At 38.7% G+C, this 20075-nt stretch overlaps 1 protein-coding gene across 2 annotated transcripts in view; it reads left to right on the top strand.

The window, feature by feature from the left end:
* The window catches only part of BRINP3 (BMP/retinoic acid inducible neural specific 3), a 225150-nt gene that overhangs the window by 167501 nt on the left and 37574 nt on the right, over positions 1-20075 (top strand). For both annotated transcript variants that reach the window (XM_074877282.1, XM_074877281.1), the window contains one exon: positions 16197-16419. In XM_074877282.1, coding sequence (XP_074733383.1) covers positions 16197-16419 — 223 coding nt within the window. The remainder of the gene's footprint in view (positions 1-16196; positions 16420-20075) is intronic.

The raw sequence follows: 20075 nt of genomic DNA, 5'->3' as shown, positions 1-20075 counted from the left end.
AAGTTAAATCTTTAACTTAGTTTTAAATAGATTAAATTTAAAGTTAAAATTAAAAAAAAAAAAATCAATAATTTAAATAAATTTAAATAGATTGTCCAGTGCTGAAGACAGAAATCTTAGACGTCTGGTTGACAGAATGCGTTATGATGAGAGCCAATGGCAAATCCAAATCTTCAAGATCAAATGTGAATCACAGCATAAAGACACAGGAAACCTGGGGGAAAGAAGTTTGCATCATCAGATAAGTACTAGCTTTTTCATCATTTCATACACTGTTGTCAGATGAAGTTCTGGAATCATCTTAATTATGAATTATATTAATATCTCCTAGCAGTGCATTAAGGAATGCAACCAGTGTCCCTCATGTGGTTCATTCTTTCTCTTCCTCTCCATCAGACAAGCATTTTAAAATATTGTTGTGATTATAGTGTGTCAGGTTCTTTCTGATGGATGACTCCAGCAAAACTACATCAAGTCTGTATTTAGTCTGTGATGTTTAACCTTAACAATCTGTCTATTTAGTCAGAAAAATCTAATATAACTTTGTATGCCATTTCAATAAGTCAGATTTTTGCTATTCCTCTGGTGCAAATTCTTTCTAAAAACTGCTTTAGCAAAAGTGGACACCATGGGATTCCTTTCTATTGCCTCTCACTATCTTCAAATCAAGGTCACCTAGCTGACAAGTAAAAAGGTAATTTTTCCCAGCTGCCAAGCCTGCATATTGACTACATCCTCTAGACATCAACCTGGGTTCTATCCTTCTCCCTTATTACCAGCAGTAAGGACAACCCTAACATCTAAACAATGCCCTCAATAACTCTTGTGTAAACGACAGACTGCTTTTTAATCACTAGGTTAAAATTATCTTGGTGTTTATAGGGTTTCCTATGTTCCTTCTACACAGGAGGAAAGAAAAAGGGAGAAACTGCATTCTAAGACAGACATTTTAAAACAGCTAATGTACCAAATGTCTCATTTACACCTATTCCAAATTACTACAAGTGAGTAAAAGGGTGGAAGATAACTGCAGGTTTAGTTTGGAAATGTCAGTTTAAACATAGATGTTGCTATATGTACATTGATCGGAAGAAACTTCTTGCAATTATAATGGAAGAAAAGTGCCCAGTCTGACTTTCAGACTCTATGTTTTGATTCCAAGTCTTAAATAACATTGCAGGATGAGTAGGTTTGATTTGGCATCGCAGAGAGACTGTAAATTTAGAGTCCCACACTGTCATCCGCAGTGAAGACAGTTTCCAACAGAAGTTTTCTCTTACTGCAGTCCGGTGACATATTACTGCTTTTCCAGTTACTGTGTTTCAATTCAAATGCATGTAGCATAAGCTTAAAAATGAGATCTGGAACTAAAACTGAATACTGGAGGATTTCTTCAATTTATAAAATCAACAAATTTAACCTTTCTCTCTAATAAGCTTTGTTTGCATTGATTCAGAAGGATGAAAGTACCCATCACAGAGCCCTTGCAGGCTCGTTGTACATGGTACACCCAAGGCGTGATTCCACAGGTCATTCAGGTAGCACAGCCTGTCTCTCTGTTGACCAGAACAGACTGATTGCAATGCAAAGTGAGTCTCATTTGAAATCTTAATTGAAAGACTCCTTGTGAAAAGTCTGAACAGAAACACTGGCAGTTGAAGGTGCTTTTTAATCACTGAGAATAAAGACTTCAATCAATATGGTTCAAACTATTTGCCCCTGAGCAGTAGAGTGGTGGTTTTCTTTAAAATGGTGCTTACAGCTTCAGGCTCAAGGCCAAGAAAACTTAGCCCCCTGAGTTCTTAATATAATTATTGTTTTCTCTATTATCTTGCAAGAGTGTTAATTTGCCTCCCAGTAATTAACTTCCCTGTGTGGTTGTCAGGAAGTTTATTCAATAGCGTGAATAGATACACCAAGCTGTCATTCCTTCTGTGACCAGTACTCCCCTCCCCACCTCTCCCACCCCTGTGGAGGTGTCACTGTTTTAATAAAATGAACAGGTGGGACGTGCCTAATTTCTTCAGAGAGCAGCATCTAAAGTGTTCATCTCCTACTCCAAAAATGAAGGTACAGCCAATCAGGTCCCGTCAATATAATTGCCCCTGTTCCAGAACTAAAAGCATTATATGACTCCTGCTAAAGCAGCACCTGGCAAATCAACTTATTAAAGTTTCACGTGGCATTGCATTCTCAGACACCTTAAACATTGTGATGGCATTGTAATAAGAGGAGGAGCAGAAGGCTTGATCTAATATAATTCAACTTACGTCCACCATGTACAGGACATAATGTAATTCCCTTCAAAGCTAGTGACAAAAAAACCCTCATTCTTGGTGGAATTCCAATCTGCCTTGGCAGCTTTGGACTTTCTTTATTAAAATGGATGTCACTCTGCGGCCTCTCTTTTCTTCTAAGGCAGTGTTGTCTGTTCTGATTCATAGCTTCTTAAATCTTCTCTTGTAACAGCTTAACACTGGTTATTTACTTCAATGTGTTTTCCAAGAACACTCTTCAGTTTCACTCCTTCTCCTCCCTGAACTACCCTTCTGTGATACCTTATATGTTTATTTACCTTACTCAGTTTTCAAACTGCAGGAGTTACCAGCATGACCAAGAACAAGTAAGGTAACTTTTGGGGTGAGAGAGGTTATGTTTAAATGTAAACATAAGAATTATGTCCTATGCATTTATAGTGTTATAGAAAGATAATAATAGCTACCACTAGATAGAAATTGGAACATCCATGTTGCAGGAGTACTTGTAAACCATGTTGAAATGATGAAAAATCAAAAATCCAAAATAACCCACAGATAGATTTTTGAGAAATTTTTCTCGAAAGCTTACAATGAGTTCCAAGAGATGTCCATTCGAAGGGTAGTGATATGAACATTTTTAAAAGAGTAATGAACCAAAATCACACCCAAAGGAAAAACTGACAAGATGAAGGGACTGTCCTTCAAGTGATGGGATTTACAGAGACAGCTACTGGAGTCTGGCTGTTTGGTTTCTGAAAAATGAACTTGCTGTCAAGGTCATATTTAGATTAAGAATAAGTCCCTTCTTGATTATAGGAAATGTGAGGCCTTTTAGCTCTCAGCAGAGACTAGGAAAGCTTGTTATCTCCTGCCTAGTAAAATTTCAGAATTAATCCATGATTTGCAGGATGATATTCAATCTTTACTACCAATTTTGACTCTGCAATTTTTTCCTCTTTATCTGGGCACCAGGAGAGTCCAAGGTTTGTGAGGGAAGCATCCTGTTCCTATAACAGGCTGACGTTACTTGCATTAACAACAAATATAAAACATACATATATATATACATGGCTATATATATAAACATAAGTAACATATATGTAAAATCAGTTGTTTTGTAACATTTGCATAAGGTTCCTCAGAAATTATATGTTAATGAACGATCAGAGGATCTCTGTTCCCCACCAATTCCACCTTCACCTGCACTGATACTTACCCTGTTCTTTCCTCCTTGCAAAGGGTAGGGTTTAGAGGTGCTACCCCTGCAGCATTCCTCACTTCAAAAGAGAAAGCCAGCAGGAAAGAAACCCCACAAACCTACCACATAAGAATAATTTTGCTTCTCCCGAGGCTTACAAAGCAGATAGATTAGAATCTACCAGTTCAAATAGCCTGTCCAATATTAAGTGTTGAGCTTCTCTCCTTCTTCATATGCAGTCCATATCTTCCATATCACACACATTTCCTTCCTTCTCTTTGTCCTCCAGAATGTTTAAAAGATAGTTCATTTGTTTTGGAGAAGAAAAGGTTTTAATTATAGGGAGAACTGAATTATTTAGTGTAGATGGGGGGGGGGGGAGCAGAGGGGGAGGAAAATTCGGCTTTACTATCTTTTCTGTGAAGAATTAAGGTTGTTTCAAGCTGCAGTCTCATGCTTTCTTGAATTGGATTATTTTCAAACATGTATTTCTTGGAACACAGCTGCTACTTCTTTGACAAATTAAGTAATTCATCATGAGCAACTAAAATTCATTGCAAAATAAAAACAAATATATGTTCATTTTAGTACTTTGTTTTCTCCAGGCTTTTGAATCATGGTGGGATATTTTAAAAAACATATATCTTTTATAAATCTCTTTAATAATATCTACACAATATTGAGGCAGCACTTTATTGAACAGCAACAGTATCCAATCATTTGAAATATAGGTCCTATTGCTTTTTATTCTCTCAGACTACCAGCTTTGTGGTTGGAGGTTTCAATTTACAGCTGACACTGGTATTTGTCTTGCTGTCATGTTTATCGCCCTGATTACAATTAAAAGCATTGTTATGGGAAAGGAATGATAATACCATGGTCACACTCTTAGAGCAGGTTTTTCAGATAGAGTACAGTTATGTAAAAAGTGTGATAAAGTGTTGGGGTTTATAAGATCTTGCCTACCAGAACTCTTGCTCCTCATATGAATTGTAGGAACCACTGAGGTCTCCAAGGAGGATGCAGTTGACTGGAACCATAAGCAAACTTAGTATTATTTGTAACACATGGCAACAATTAAATTTGGGGTCTACTGTGCTAACTGCCCTATAGAGATATAAGAAGAGACAGATTCTTCTCTGAAGAACTTGCAGTCTAAACAGAAAAGACAGTTGAAGTGTAGCAGAGATAAAGATTTATCTACAGAATATTACAAAATATTGAAGCAGTTGTTTTGAAAAAAAACAATAATAATCTTTCAAGAATTGCAAAATAATGCTTTTTTTTTGACAGAATACAGTAAAGGTCTTTGACCTTCATTTTTTCTTTTTTTACTTTATATCTTTTATGTTATAATACAAAATTAAAGGTTGACATAAAACCGTAAAATTTCTGTTCTGTCAAGGTGAAGTATATTGACCGATTCAAGGCAAAGTAAAACAAGAAAACATTGCGATGTTCTTTTTAGAGGATTTCAGAGAAATTAGAAGCATTTGGAGAATTTTAGAGAATTTCAAAAGATTTAGGTTGCACTCTAATTTTGGAATGCTAAAAATCCTTTCACAAAATGGATTTTCTATGCTCCGCACAGTGCTACTTAAGAGCCTTCTTTGTTGTGAAATGAATAGCTTTAGAAGCTTTCCTTAGCTTTTGTGCAAAATTAATTGGTAGTCTTCTTTCCAGCTTTTATCCTATAACAAAAATAAACCAGTATTTATATTAAATAGTAGGCTTATTTACAGCATCAGCAGATAAGGTCAGCACTGAAATGGTCACAGAGGTTAAGCAAGTTGGCAGAGCAGGGTTGGATGGCTTGCTTCACTACTGTGTGTCATCTTTTCTGTAGGTAAATAGATTGCTAGAGTTACTGGAGATAATTCCTTAGTGTTTCTCAATGAAAGATTTGGTCTGAATATTTCTCTTTGGCTCTGACTGTTGCTCATTTTCCTTATGCAATACTATCTGTTTAGTTTGGCTTGCTATTATAATCAATTGTGCCAAAGGAAGGCTGGAGTCATATTAAAACCAGGTGTAGATAAATGATTAGCATAGACAAGGAGACAGATTATTTTGAAAAAAATCCACACCCTAACTGAACTAAAACTGCAGCTGAAATTTCTCATTTAATATAAAGTTTCAGGTTCCTTAAGTAGTTTTTCCTCCGACAGGCAGGAATCTGGAAAGACGTTATTACAGGCACCTCCCTTTGGAACATCATCTCATGAATCTTTCCTCGGAGGGGGAATAATATTCCCTCTACAAACCACTGGGGAAGATGAAAAAAGAGGTAGGGTCTTCACAGAGACCCTGCAGAGCCAACCAGCTGAACCCTCAGCTGCACATGATGGGCAGCCAGAGTCTGTACACCATCAGGTGGCAAATGCAGACTGTCAAGATGGGGGAACGGGAGCTTTGTGACTTCTGGCACCGGGAAAACTGTTCTTTTTCCACCTGTAGATCTGTGACTGCAGAAGTTCAGTGTCCTGGGGAGTCATCAGAGCCAGCCAGGCCTGACGCGATGTGAGAGACGAGAAACCAGGCCTGCGAGAAGTAGGCAGGCAGTAAAAATGACATTTGAAGATGAAGGTCTCTCTCTGCTGATCTGACCTGCTCTCTGGGGATGTTTCCTGGGGACTTTGATCTGGGAAGTTGAGGGGAGAATGCTGAGGCTCATTTGGCTCATCTTAGACTATTATCCCTTGCTGTTCATCCATATGAACACCAACAATACTGCCAGAGGAGAGATGGAGTGTATCAGAAGTGACTACATGGCTCAGGCTCATGTGGTGTCCTCTTGGTCCTACTAAGTAAAGTGAAAAACTTTCTTAGGAATATAATGCAGGGTCACAATAACGAGAGTAATGATAAAACAAGGGCAAATGGAAAACTACCTCGAGTATGCCTCCTCAAATGCACTCAACCTGTGAAATGAGTAGAATGAACTAGAATTCTGCATGAGATCACAGAGGTACCACATTGTTAGGACAACACAGACAAGGTGCCTGACTTGTCTTGGGGGACAGCGTGCCTGACTACAGTACTGTGAAGTATGGATACAAGTCCATCAGGAAAGACAGGCAGGGATGATGAGAAGGGCAGTTGTCCTCTATGTCAAGGAATAGCTTGGATGTATGGAGCTCTGCTATGGGATAGGCAACAGGGATGAGAGCTTGTGGGTCACGGTCAGAGGAGAGGCCACCAAGGGTGGCATTGTGGTGGGACTGTGTTCCAGACCACACAGCCAACATGAGGAAGCAGATGAAGCCTTCCTGAAGCAACTCAAGGATATGTCTGGATCACGGACCCCACTCCTCAAGGGGAACTTCAGCCTCCCTGACCTGCTGAAATGCCAACACTGAGGGACATATGCAGTCAAGAAGGTTTTTGGAGGGTGTCAGGAATAATATCATGATACAGATACTGGATGGATCAACAGGAGTGACACAGAGCTGGACTGGTTATTCCCTAAGAAGGAAGTGCTGTTTGAGGATAGGATAATCAATGGCAACCTTGGCTGTAGAGGACATGAAACAATGGTGTTCAGGATCTGGAATGGAATGGGTAAGGAGAGCAGCAGAATGTAGATCTGGGCTTTAAAAATCTGTCTTCACTTAATTGTGGGAAGTGGTAGGTGGTGTTCCCTCTGAGGCAGCTCTGAAGACAAAGGAACTCTGGAAAGTTGGCCAGGTCTTAAGGACAGCATCATCCAAGTGTAAAAACCATCTATCCTGACACTCAGGAAAATACATAGATATACTGGGGAACCAGCTTTGCTAAACTGGGAACTTATGACAGAGTTCCAAAGCAAAAAGGCAGCATACAAGAGGTGCAAACAAGGACAGGCTACCAGGAAAAATTCAGAAATATTGCCCAGATGTTTAGAGATGGTGACAGGAAAACCTAGAGCCAATACTTGCAAGGGATGCCAAGAGCAACAAGAAAAGCTTCTATAGTTGTCTCAGTAATAAAAGTTTGAACAAGGAAATGTGGACCTGCTGCTGAATAGGTTGAGTGATTTAGTGACGTATTTGCTTCAGCATAAACAGATAAGGCAGAGGTACTCACTGCCTTCTTTTCCCTCAGTGTTCACCAGCAAATATCCCAGGAGCCTAGTAAGGGGATTCGAGGGGAAGAGGAGCTACAAGCAGTGAATAATGGTGGAATCAAGTGTTATTTGAGAGAACTTGACCCATGATAGTCGATAGGATTGTTACAGAGGCTCTCGAATAAACAAAAAACAACAAAAAATTAAAAATGTATTATCACCACAATTAACTAGCCCTCCACAACTATTCAACAACAGGTTGGAATGCCCATGAGAGGAGAACAAAACACCACTTCCTAAGGTTTAACAACAACCCAAAATACTTTATGGCTTCCTAGGGTTTAACAACAACCCAAAATGCTCTATCACTCACCTAACAAGTGAAGACTCTCAACCTCGAGAAACTTCTCAGGGAAGTATTCTGACCCAAGTAACCTCAAGGAGTTTCCTTAGTGGCGTCCCAACCCAAGGGGAGAGTCCTTGACTGCAGTGTGTTGCTCCAGGGGCGATTAGCTCAAAATGGCTTCCCCAAGGGACTCCATTTATACCCAAGCTGAATCTGATCTGTGGTCAATACCAGCTCCCTTTGACCAAAGGCCCCCAACTACCCTGAAACCCTGAGAGCAAGGGCATGGAAAAAGCAAATCAATAGGTGCTACACTTCAGCAGCCAAGAAGCCCTATTTTTTTCGGGCTGGTGCACCTGGCACAGGGATTCAACAGACTATATCTGTGGGTTTTGAGAGAGCTAAATGATATCCCTGTAAGGCCTCTCTCTCTGTTAGTTTTGAAAGATCATGGAGGGTGGGGAAGATCCCTGATGACTGGAGAAAGGCACATATTATGCCAGTCATCAAAAAAGACTGGAAGGATGATCCAGGGAACAACTGATTGATCAGCTTCACTTTGGTCCCTGGGAAAATCATGGATTGAATCCTCTTGAATCACGTTTCTGGAGATGTACTTGGTTTATGTGGCATGGTTTTGGTAGTGGGGAGTCTGCAGGGGTGGTCTGTTTTGAGAAGACATTGGGCATTGTCCCCGTGTCAGACAGAGCCAATGCCAGCCGGCTCCAAAGCTAAATGACTGCTGCCCAAAGCTAAGCCTATCAGTGACACTGGTGGCATCTCTTTGATATCATATTTAAGAAAAGGTAAAAAACACTACACAGCAGCTGTGAGAGAGAGAAGGGAGAAAACGTGAGAGAAACAGCCCTGCAGACACCATGATTGGTGAAAAAGGAGGGGGAGGAGGTGCTCCAGATGCTGGAGCAGAGATTCCCCTGCAGCCCATGGTGAAGAAGACCATGGTGACACAGGTTGTCCCTCTGTAGCCCATAGAGGACCACGGTGGAGCAGAGATCCACCTGCAGCCCATAGAGGACCCCACTCCGCAGCAGGTGGAGATGCATTGAAGGAAGCTGCAGCCCATGGAGAGGGGCCCATTCAGGAGCAGTTTTTCTGGAAGGATCTGTGGCCTGTAGGCAACCCATGCTGGAGCAGTATGCTCTTGAAAGACCTCTGGCCTATGGAAAGGACCCATACTGAAGCAGTTCTCGAAGGACTGTATCCTGTGGGAGGGACCTCACACTGGTGTAGAGGAGCAGCATGAGGGGGAAGGAGTGGCAGAGATGAAGTCTTAGGAACTGACTGCAATCCCCATTCTCCATCCCCCTGCACTATTCATGGGGGAGAGGACTTAGAAGAGCTGGAAGAGTAAGGAGTGAAGTTGAGCCTTGGAAAAAGGAAGGACTTGGGGGAAGGTGTTTTTAGTTTTGTGGGTTTTTTTTCTCCTCACTATCCTACTCTATTTTTAATTAGCAATAAATTAATCTTCCCAAAGTTGAGTCTGTTTTAGCCATGTCAGTAATTGGTAAGTGATCATCCTGTCCTTATCTCAAACCATGAGCTTTTTCATCTTATCTTCTCACCCTGTTCTCTTGAGGAGGGGGAGAGAGAGAGCAGCAATGTGGGCATCTGGCAGCCACTGAAGGTTAAGCTAGCACAAGGGACATGATTGAGAAGATGATAACTGGGTAAATCATGTCTGACTCTCTTCATTTTCTCTATGGCAAAATGCTGATATATGGATGAGAGGAGAGCAATGGATGTTGTTTACCTCAGTTTTAGCAAGACTCTAGCCATGTAATCTGGGCATGCAATGGGATTTTTACTCATCTGTTTGTACTTCCATCCAGACCACTGTATCTTAACTTGGATACCAGAATACTGTGGGGAACAGAATGTAGGATTAATAGGTCACGTATCCTACCTGAAGACCAGTGGCAAGTGGAATACCGCAAGGGTCTATTCCAGGACTTGCTCTGTTTACCTTCTTTAGCAGTTACTTGGAGGAGGCAATGAAGTGCACTCCCATCAAGTTTGCAGATGGTACCACTTTGAGGGAGGGGGACAGGATCCAGGTCATATACTCAAGAGCAGGGCTGCCATCCAGAGGGACCTGGACAGGCTGGTGAAATGGGACAACAGGCACGTCATGAAGTTCAACAAAGACTGGGCAGGCCTGGGCAGACAAAGCCCCAGCAGTGACCCTGGCTGGACCTGCCTGGCCAGTAGCAATTCTGCAGGAAAGTTCCCCGGGGGCTGTTGGCAGTGAGTGGAGGGGAGCCTGCAGTACACTGGCAGCAAGAGGGCAGCAGTAGCCTGGATGGTACGAACAGAAGCATGACTAGGAGATCAAGGAGGGGATTAGCCTCAGTACTTGTTAGACCACATTCAGATACTGTATCCATTTTGGGGCTCCACAGTACAGGAAACGCATTGGGAAACTGGAGCATGGTTAGTGATGTCCCCAGAGTGGTTGGGGCTGGAGCAACCATCCTGGGAGGAGAAGGCACAGGAGGAGGGCTTGGTCAGCCTTGGGCATAGAGGCTTCAGGGGACTCAAAACATCCACCTTGTCTGCAGGGAGGGGATCAGGAAGACAGAGACAGGCTCTGTATGGTGAGAGACAACAGGCAGAAACTGAAACAAGAGAGGTTCAGACTGGAGTTATGGAGAAACTTTTTCTCCATGAGGGCAGTTGAGTCTTGGTTACTCAGAGAGGTTGTGCTGCCTGTCTCCATCCACAGCAGTTTCCAAGACCGAACTGGACCAAACCCTGAGCAACCTAGTTGTCTAGAGCAATCTAGATGTCAGAAATGACCTGCTTGAAACAAGAGGATGGACTAGAGACCACCCAAGGTCACATCAAGCCTGAATTAACATCTAATCCCGTCATGATGGTTTAAGAAGAGAGATGGCTTCCCAAAGTAGTAGTGGTCTATAGAAGGTAGTGGTCATTTGTAAGTAATTCGCAAATATAAGAATGAGAAAACATGAAACACAGTGTAGAACGTGAGTTCACTTCAGCTAATTCTGAAATTGTATGAAAAGTGCTTATTTGGACTAGCGTGTCAGACTACATAATTTTTTGTTCAGTCATACAGTATCACACCCTTACTTGTTAAAGGCTACTCGATTTTTGTCAATTTGCCTTAAGCCCACTGTAACATTTTGTTAGAGCCAAAGGAGAACAGTTTTACATGAGGTATTATACACTTCTAGATTGTGATGGCAGAATTTTAATACCTTTAGAGCAAGTTAAGATGCTTGATAGAAAAAAAGGATGTATGTACAAGTGACAGATGCATAGATTTTACAGACAATGCAGAAGTGTCACAAATGCTGTCAATCAAACTAATGAACATACACCATTTTACTCACTACAAAGTTTGCCAAAGATTTTTTATTGTTATTCTTAGATAAATAAGGTAGCAATATGTTTCATTATAGCATCATTTAGAGAAATGACAAAACAGCCCATTTCAATTGATGTCTAATGGTAGATTTTGACATGATAATATTATGTAAAAAAGGGCTTTCTCCTACAGACATCCTTTTACTGAGCTTTGTTAAATGGAAAAACTGCTACAGTCTAAATTGTTAATCATTTTAGAAAATACGTAGATTATATATAAGCCTATTGTCAATAGTATGTTTCAGTCAATAAAGGATTCTCAAACTGGCCAGGCAAAATACTCTTTCAGTTATCATCAGGCTGCTTTTGCTCAGAAAATATTATTGTTTTTCTATATTTGAATGATAAAAAAATTAAAATTAAGTTTAGGTTAGACTATGTAATCCACAATTAGACAGAGTTATATATTCACTGAAACATTATGTTGTAATTTCCAATACTAAAGGTTTTGATGCTATAAGATTAAATTATTTCATTCTAGGTAAAAGGGCTCATCAGAATATGACATTAAATTAAATGGCAGAATCAAACTTGATGGAATGTCAGCTCCCCAGAAACAGTCATTTCTAGATACTGAAAGATGGCTGAAATTTCTTTCACTCTGTTGTGAAACGTTTTCTTTCTTAACATATCACCAAATGCAGGTTATTTTCAAACTGTGTTTTGTTTTACATTCTCCTAAACGGCATGTAGATTGTCCCCTCACTTAATTTCTTCACATGTACACATATGCTGTCATTCATTTCAGCCATAATACAGAGCCAACAGAAAAAAAGAAAAGAAAAAAGAAAAAAAAGAGCTATGTATATTTTTTCCTTTGTTAGAAATCCATGTCAAATTTGAATTTTCCTACTTACCAGGGGACTCAGGAATTTTGATCTTCCATAAACTACATTACTAAGTCCTCCCTAGACACAAGCTATGGCATAAAGGAGCTGTTGTTTTATCCTCCTGCTCATGTTATCCTGACTGCAGAAGCTGAGATTGTCCTCTGCTTTTACACAGAGTGTGTCCTGGGCCGTGAGGATGAAATCGCTCTAGCAATCATAGACTAGAAATAATCTCTGTTACATTGACTGGGGAAACAGTGGCTATATCATTTAAAAGAAAATTTTAGGAATGACAGTTTGAAAGCTCAGTCATGGACTTAATAAAGAAAATAGGAGCAGAAAGCTCAAGGATATTAAGTGGCATGTTAATCCTGCCAGCATTACACTGCACAGTCAGATGTTAGCCTGAGGTACCATTATTAACCTGCTGTTCTGAATTCCCAAACTGGTATAAATCTGTTGACTTCAAAAATGCTTCCAAAGATCCTCCAAAAGGGATGTTAGGAATCAAGTTAACACAAGACATTTTGATAACCTGGAAAAATTCAAAAAAACACTAAGCTTCAGCTGAAACAAAAACATGAGTGTGCCGTGATCTTCTAGGTGTGACAGTCTTGTACAGATCTTGTAATTCAAAATATCGGGGATATGCAAAATACTCGTAGCAGAGAAATCAGGGGTCCTGTTCTTTTCCAACACAGAGCAGGCACCTTTTATCCTTGTAGCAGAGCACTGTAAAATCCTTTGATGAAACTTACTGCATTTTTCTGGTCTTTGCTGGCTCTGTATGCGGAATGTTAATCATTGTATTCAGCACTGAGCCCTGCTCTGATACTGAATAACACTGAGAATCCAAGTTACAAGCTAAGTAGCTCTAGGTATTTCTTACAGCCTAAATGTGTCTGATACTCATCTGATTTCAGCAATAATGTTTGCTCCCATTGTGATATTTTTCATTTATTCTTTTCCACTGAAATATGGTATGCCATTTTAATCTCAAGACACTGTTAATACAAGGAAGATTTACACTGCAGAAAGGGGGAAATGAAAAACAGACATGACCAGCCATAAAATACAAGTTAAATAAACTTGTTTGATCAACCTCTGCATATAATGTTTTACATTTTTCCTCATTTTTTGCAATTAGTTAAGAATATGAAAAAAAATGGTATTGCATGTGCTATCCATTTGAAAATAAATGAGGAAGTGCTGAAATCATATCATATGTGGTATCAAGTATTATGTTTTAAAAGTATCAATGTCTATGGCCCCCCAGCACTGTAATACTGGCTGTTAATCCTCAGGAATGGCTGGTACAATGTGTTGATTAGAGAGTTTAATCATCTCACAGTGTTAGGAGTTCATGTTGTAGTTTCACAGATCATGAAATGTGTCTGTTTAAGATATGAGCACATTATCTTTTCTTCTCTTTTCTCAGAAGGCACTATGTAACCGTGCTCATTTTATCTCTGTCTCTCTTCTACCTGCATTGTGGTGCTCAATTAGCATGATCATATAGGGCACAGGGATAGACAAAGATGATGTTTATTACAGGGAAAAAAAGAGGCATTTTTCTTATTGGAAATGCTTTTTCACTGCAAGTTAAGGAGTGTAAACCCTCTTTATCACTTCTAAACACTGCACCCGATTAGTTGTTAGCTGTAGAGCTTACTGCCATTGTGCAAAGGACGGTAAACTGACAATGTTTCTTAAATAAGTTACTGCAGCAATACGAGAACTGAAAAGGCATCTTCTGAGAATATTCTCTCCTCAGGGATTTGGGTTTATTTTTGGCTTCATGAAACTAATTTTAAGTAGGTATACCAGTGTCTCAGAAGAACGGAAGGGAAATGAGAAGTTAGTGATTAAAACAGGTAGTCGGGAATGTGGCTTTTGGATCTGATCCTCCCTAGGTGTGCTGAAGTCAGTGGAGCTTGGCCGATTTATAGAAACTGCAGATCTGTGCTTAGCCAAAGGACATACTTTGTAACAGTTCAGTTAACCTTATTTCCTATTCATTTCCTTTTTTTTTTTTTTTTAATTACCAGTTTGTTAAATTTGAAAATGCACTCTTTAGGCTTGGAAGGCTTTACCAAGCCAATGGGACTGTGCCTCCTTTAGACAAGCCAGACATAACCCTCTCTAACAGCATCTGTGAAAGCCCTGAAGGGAAGTGAGGACTGGGAAGTGTAGTGTGAGGAGACAAAGACATAGTTGTCACTTGGGAAGGGGAAAACAGGGAACTGTTTTTTCCAAAACTATACTAAGACTCACAGAAATGCTCATCTGATAATGAATAATTTATTAAATACTTCTATTAATTCCAATTATTAATCTTACTCTTTTTGGATAAAGGATAAGAACCAACTTCTTAGACAAAATTAAGGAAGAGAAAAAGCAAAAGATAAGATATTCCAAACACTTGATAAGATAAAGAAACAGTTCCTTTCCTCAGTCCCTTAATTTGTACCTATGAACAGCAGAGGGGAAGCAGTGCTGTCCTCAAGAGGAGAATAATGGTCAACTAATACCCAAAGAGGAAGGCATGAGGAGAAAATGAATAACACATTGACAAGGAGCTCCCAGATGAATTATTAAAACCACTTTATTAAATATAAAAACATCATCTTTGTCCCTTGTCTTTCATTTTTTACCTTCTGGAAGACCTTTCAATGTCTTTTATCTTCTGACAAATCTTCACCCATCACAGGAAATACTATGCCAACATAGGGCTGTTGTATTTCATCACAGTCCCATGTACCTAAGAATGGGGATGAGGGTCACTCTAGCTCATTTAGAAAATATCTTTTTTCTCCACCCATAAAATAGAAAATATTGTTACCTTTTTTTGTGTAAAAATGTTAAAAAAGATAAGCTAAAGCTAAAACTGAAAGACTTACAAACAATTATAGTAATGGAGTATTCTTTCATGTGAGCAGACATTTTCCCCAATCAACACTCTCCCATGAGCAACCTAAAATTATGTTAAATATTATGATGAACTCTTTTTAAGAGGGAGGCTACTTCAGTCAGTTGGATCATTGCATTCACATGGTCTGTTGAAGTGTAGACTACTCAAAACAAGCATGCGGCAGGGTGAAAGCCAAACTGTGGGATAAGTGACTTCACTGCAGGAATGAACTGAAAGAAAAAATGGATTGTGAAGGGTGGGAGGATAGCAGCAGGTAGAAGGGCAGACAGGAAGATGTACTGATATATAGAAACAAAAAGGATGAACATGTGCATTCAGGTGTGCTACTCATTTTCTCATTTTTTCCCCAGCAATTAGAGCCCTTTTAAATGGAAGTTTATTTGGGTTCAAAACTTATAAATCAGCTTGTAAATTATCCTACCTATGCAAATAGACTCACTGATTAATAAAATTCTGTTAATAAGATTCATATGTATCTTATGTGAACTGCCAGAACAAATCACAAAGCATAAGATGTTCACAATAACAGTGATCCTGTGATTAAGAACTCCTTTTTAGCACTTTAGATGGGGATATGAGTCAAAAAGAAGTTAAGGGGGACATTTTTGAAGTGTCAAAGTGCCATAAAATGCCTTGAAAGGCTCCATTTCAATTCTAAATACTTCTGAAAGTCTGATCCTTAATGACTTGTCTCAGGTGAAATAACATGTCTAAAAGAGAGCTGGCCTGTAAAATCACATTTACTTGCATTTCCTAAGTTTTGGAATATATGCCTTTTAAAATAGTTTCCTATCATCTCCAAATGATACAAAATACATTGATCTTTAAATGCATATTTATTTTCAGATCATAGATTTGAAGGTAAGAAACTCTGACTCTTATTTAATCTTCATACTATCCAGATTGAGAAATAATGACAGTACTTGTATTTGTTTTAACATCAATTTAAAAATTGTTTTTAAATAACAGACTTTCGCTGGTTTTATTCTAATATTACCACTAAAAATGTAGTTGCCTTTTTACTTTGCAAGAGTTAAAATGTTCAATTCTAAAATTGCAAATGTTCAAGTTTAAAAAATTTAGAAGTTCAAGAAAAACCAAATTGGAAGTTAATTTTTGCTGCAACAATAGCCATAACTGCATAATTAAAGACTAATAATTTTTTTTTTTTTTTAGATGAATTCAAATTATTTATGAAAAGGCTGCCCATGAATTATTTCCTGAACACATCTACTGTAATGCATTTGTGGACAATGGATTCTAATTTTCAACGTCGCTATGAGCAGCTAGAAAACAGCATGAAGCAACTCTTCCTCAAGGCACAGAAAACTGTTCACAAGCTCTTTGGCCTTAGTAAGAGATGCCATAAACAGCCACTCATCCGCATGCCAAGGCAGAGGTAAGAAAGCCTATGAAAACCTGAGAAAGTCAAACTGCTGTCTGGACACAAAAATCTCCTCAAGGGCATAGATGTTGGAACGTGTACAGCATATGGTACATGCACAGTACACAGTCTTTATGTTCGTAGGAGTTGAACAGTCCCAGCTTTCAATATTGCTCCACTCATGTTTTCCTAAATACGATGGGTAAGGTCAAAATAAAACCTGATTTGTGTATGACTGTGTATTATGTGAGGCAACTTAAAAATAACATAAGCGTACAGCTTCATCCCATTTGGTCTGCCTCTGTTTTACAGAACCATATTTTCAGTGGAACTTGGCCAAGTGTAACAGTGCCAAATAATTGTGTACTGAATACCTATTCTGAAGCAAGCATAGCTATTTTAAGAACTTTCCAGGTCATTATACAGTATATACTACATACTATTGATTTCTTGTCTCATTTGTCAGATATGAATTAGATTTGAAAAGGTGCCCAAGGAAAGAAAATAGAAGTGTTTTAGTCCTTCCTAGAAACAGAGAGATCCTGAAAGCCAGCTAGTCAAATCTGTATTAACATAAATAGTTATCGTTGATTGCTGATTGAAAACTGCTTTATTGAAATTAGTGAAACAGCACTAGAGTAAATCTGAAATGAATGAACTTTGAAGGATGTTATTCTTCTGAGTGCAAACATCGTGGGCCTAGTTCAGTGCCTCCTGCATTTAGCATGTATCTCCATTGATTTTAAAGAAATCTAGTTTAGGTTCAGTGTTCCAGAAGTGCCAGGGGTGCTTTACTCTCCCCTGCTTTCGGCTCAGGCTCTATCAATTCTTCTTTGCCTTTTTGTGGCACTTAGCTAACCCCTCCCCTTTTTCTTTCAGAAGGAAACAGCCGTTATGGCTCTCATGCCGCTCTTTTTTTATATATTGTGCTTCGCTTTGTGATCTGCTAGTTGAAACAAAATATGTTTTTATTCACTTGTGGGGTCATTTCATAATTAGAAACCATTCCACTAAGTAAGGTTATATAGTTATATAGTTCTTCAACAACATGTCATGTGTTTCTTGGGCATGACGTGAATGAGCATTGTGCCAAAGAGCTGATTAAACATGAAAGACTTCATCAGGAACCCAGAGCTTTTTTAAAAAAACAGAAACAGAATTCAACGTCTTTTTTTTTTTTTTTTTTTTTTCTCTCTCTACCAAAATTTAAAACAATCAGGTCTTCCAAAATAACCACTACAGCATTTTGGAGCAATCGTTGGTACAGACAAACTGAGATGTAAAAAGCAAAGATCTAATTGATCAAAACACACCTTTCTTGTTTTATGAAGTATTTTTCAAATACAGAACTTTCGAGTTCACTGTTTATTTGTTAATAAAAAGATGTAGTGCTATACAAAAAAGATGTGGCCAGGCTGGAGAGGGTCCAGAGAAGGGCCACAAAGATGATTAAGGGACTGGGAAACCTATCATGTGAGGAAAGACTTGAGAGAATCGGGTTTGTTCAGCCTTGACAAGAGAAGGCTTAGGGGAGACCTTATCACCATGTTCCAGTATTTAAAGGGGGGCTACAAAGAAGATGGAGATTCCCTTTTTACAAGGAGTCACATGGAAAAGGTGAGGGGTAATGGGTACAAGTTAATCCTGAGGAGATTCCAACTGGACACAGGAGAAAATTTTTCACAATGACAAGTCAGCCATTGGAATAATCTCCTCAGGGAAGTGGTGGATTCCCCAACATTGGACACTTAAGATTAACTGGACAGGGTGCTGGGCCATCTCGTCTAGAGTGTGCTTTTGCCAAGAAAGGTTGGTCTAGATGAACCTTGAGGTCCTTTCCAACCTGATGTTCTATGATTCTATGATAATAAATTTTACTAGCAATGAGTTTGCCTATTTTACAGGGAGTTGTACTTAACTTTCATAACAGTTTGATTTTGCAATGCATCTCTAATTTAGGAATATCATAACTTACTTTTAAGATAATTATGTCCCAGTTTAGTGACTGCCCTAAAATTTTCTCCAGTCAGTACAGAGGGAGATTGGAGATATGATGGCATAATGATGATCAATAGATGGCTCAAATATCAGTACTAAAGGTAGGTTGGGGAATACTTAGCCAGTGGGATGCATTTGCTAAAAGAGAGCATTTTTAAAGGCTGGATTCCATCTGACTATCTGGGAAAATTGCATTCTGACATCAAGGCTTTTATGACTGATAAGAAGAGCTTTAAACTGAGAATTGAGGGGAAAAGGTCAAAAGAAACTGGTTTAATTTCCAAACCTGGTTAAAAATAATCTGATAGACCAAGATATAGGCATGGATAAAGGAGTATCAGTGGTGAAAAGACAGATAGTGAGGAGAAGAAAACAGTGGTGTTGATAGAATAGTATTCAGGTACTTCTCATGATGAGAGTAGTATTCAAACAAGGTGCTGGATTTTTTGATACAGGCACTAACAGGTAGGCTGTGCTAACAGGTCAGCATGCATATGAATATTTGGTGATGCAATGGAGAATGAATACCTGAGTAATGCATTGGAGAAACATGAATTATTGCTCAGACTGTAAAAACAGACCTTTCAGCAGAAAGTGAATGGAATAACAGAACTAAAACCAAGTACTAAAACTCCTTGTGTTTAAGGGAAGATAGAAATAAAAGCAAAAATCACAGTTTCGTGTGCCAATGATATTCTAGGCTCTAAAGAAACAAGAAGGGGGAATTGAACCAAAATGTAATCCTTTCCAAAGGCTGTCCAAACCACTCCTTCAGATTAGTGTTTGGGCTCTGCTACTGATAGTTAAGGGTGAATTATGGAAAGAGAAATTAGACAGAGTTAATGGACATGTAAATATTATTTTAAATTGTATTTTATGGGCACTTGTCTTTTCAGATACAGATTAAAGAGCCAATGCTTCAGTTTTTAATAAAGATCATGATGCTGGCAGTGAGTAAAAACAAAGTAACTATGCTAATGTTTAATTTTACACTGTATTTCACAAGTCAATAGAAAATGTATACAAAGGATTTTTAAAGAAATATGTTGAAAGTGGAAGCTGGTTTTCTCTTTCGTGAAGCTGGGAGGTATGTCCTATAATTCATGAAAACTTTCTGTGAGACTGAATTTTATAGGGATTTATCTATGTAGTCTAGCCAGAAAATGTTTTGTCACACTTGAAGGAGCTCCTACATACATTCAAGGTTATAATTAATTACTGAAAATACCTGTCTCTTCTCTGGCCTCAAAATTTTGTTATTGAACATGAAACAAATTGTTGGTTGATTATTTTTAAATGAGATTCAATTAATCAGTTAGACAGAATTGCTTGCAACTTTTTTCCATATTTCCTGAAGAAACAAGCCACTTAACAATCATAAGACTAAACTACATCTATATTTTAGTTTTCTAATCCTTGAACCAAAATACCATTGAATCCTCTCCTAACGTAATTGTTCATAGTAAAAAAGAGTCAATTAACTTGCAAGTTAAAGAAAATACATTCCTGTGTCTCCTTTTTAAACACAGTTTATATTCTTCAGTTAGAATAACGTATAGTTTTCTTTCAGTCTTCACTAGCCATCAGAACCATGTCTTTTTTACTGCAGCATTTTTGTATACACTGGGGATGGGAACAGGATTACGATTTTTATTTTATTCTGTTCATTGCAA

The sequence above is a fragment of the Strix uralensis genome, chromosome 8 (assembly GCF_047716275.1).
Source record: "Strix uralensis isolate ZFMK-TIS-50842 chromosome 8, bStrUra1, whole genome shotgun sequence".
In the NCBI taxonomy this organism is placed as follows: domain Eukaryota; kingdom Metazoa; phylum Chordata; class Aves; order Strigiformes; family Strigidae; genus Strix; species Strix uralensis.
This window is presented reverse-complemented; position numbering and strand designations above follow the sequence as displayed.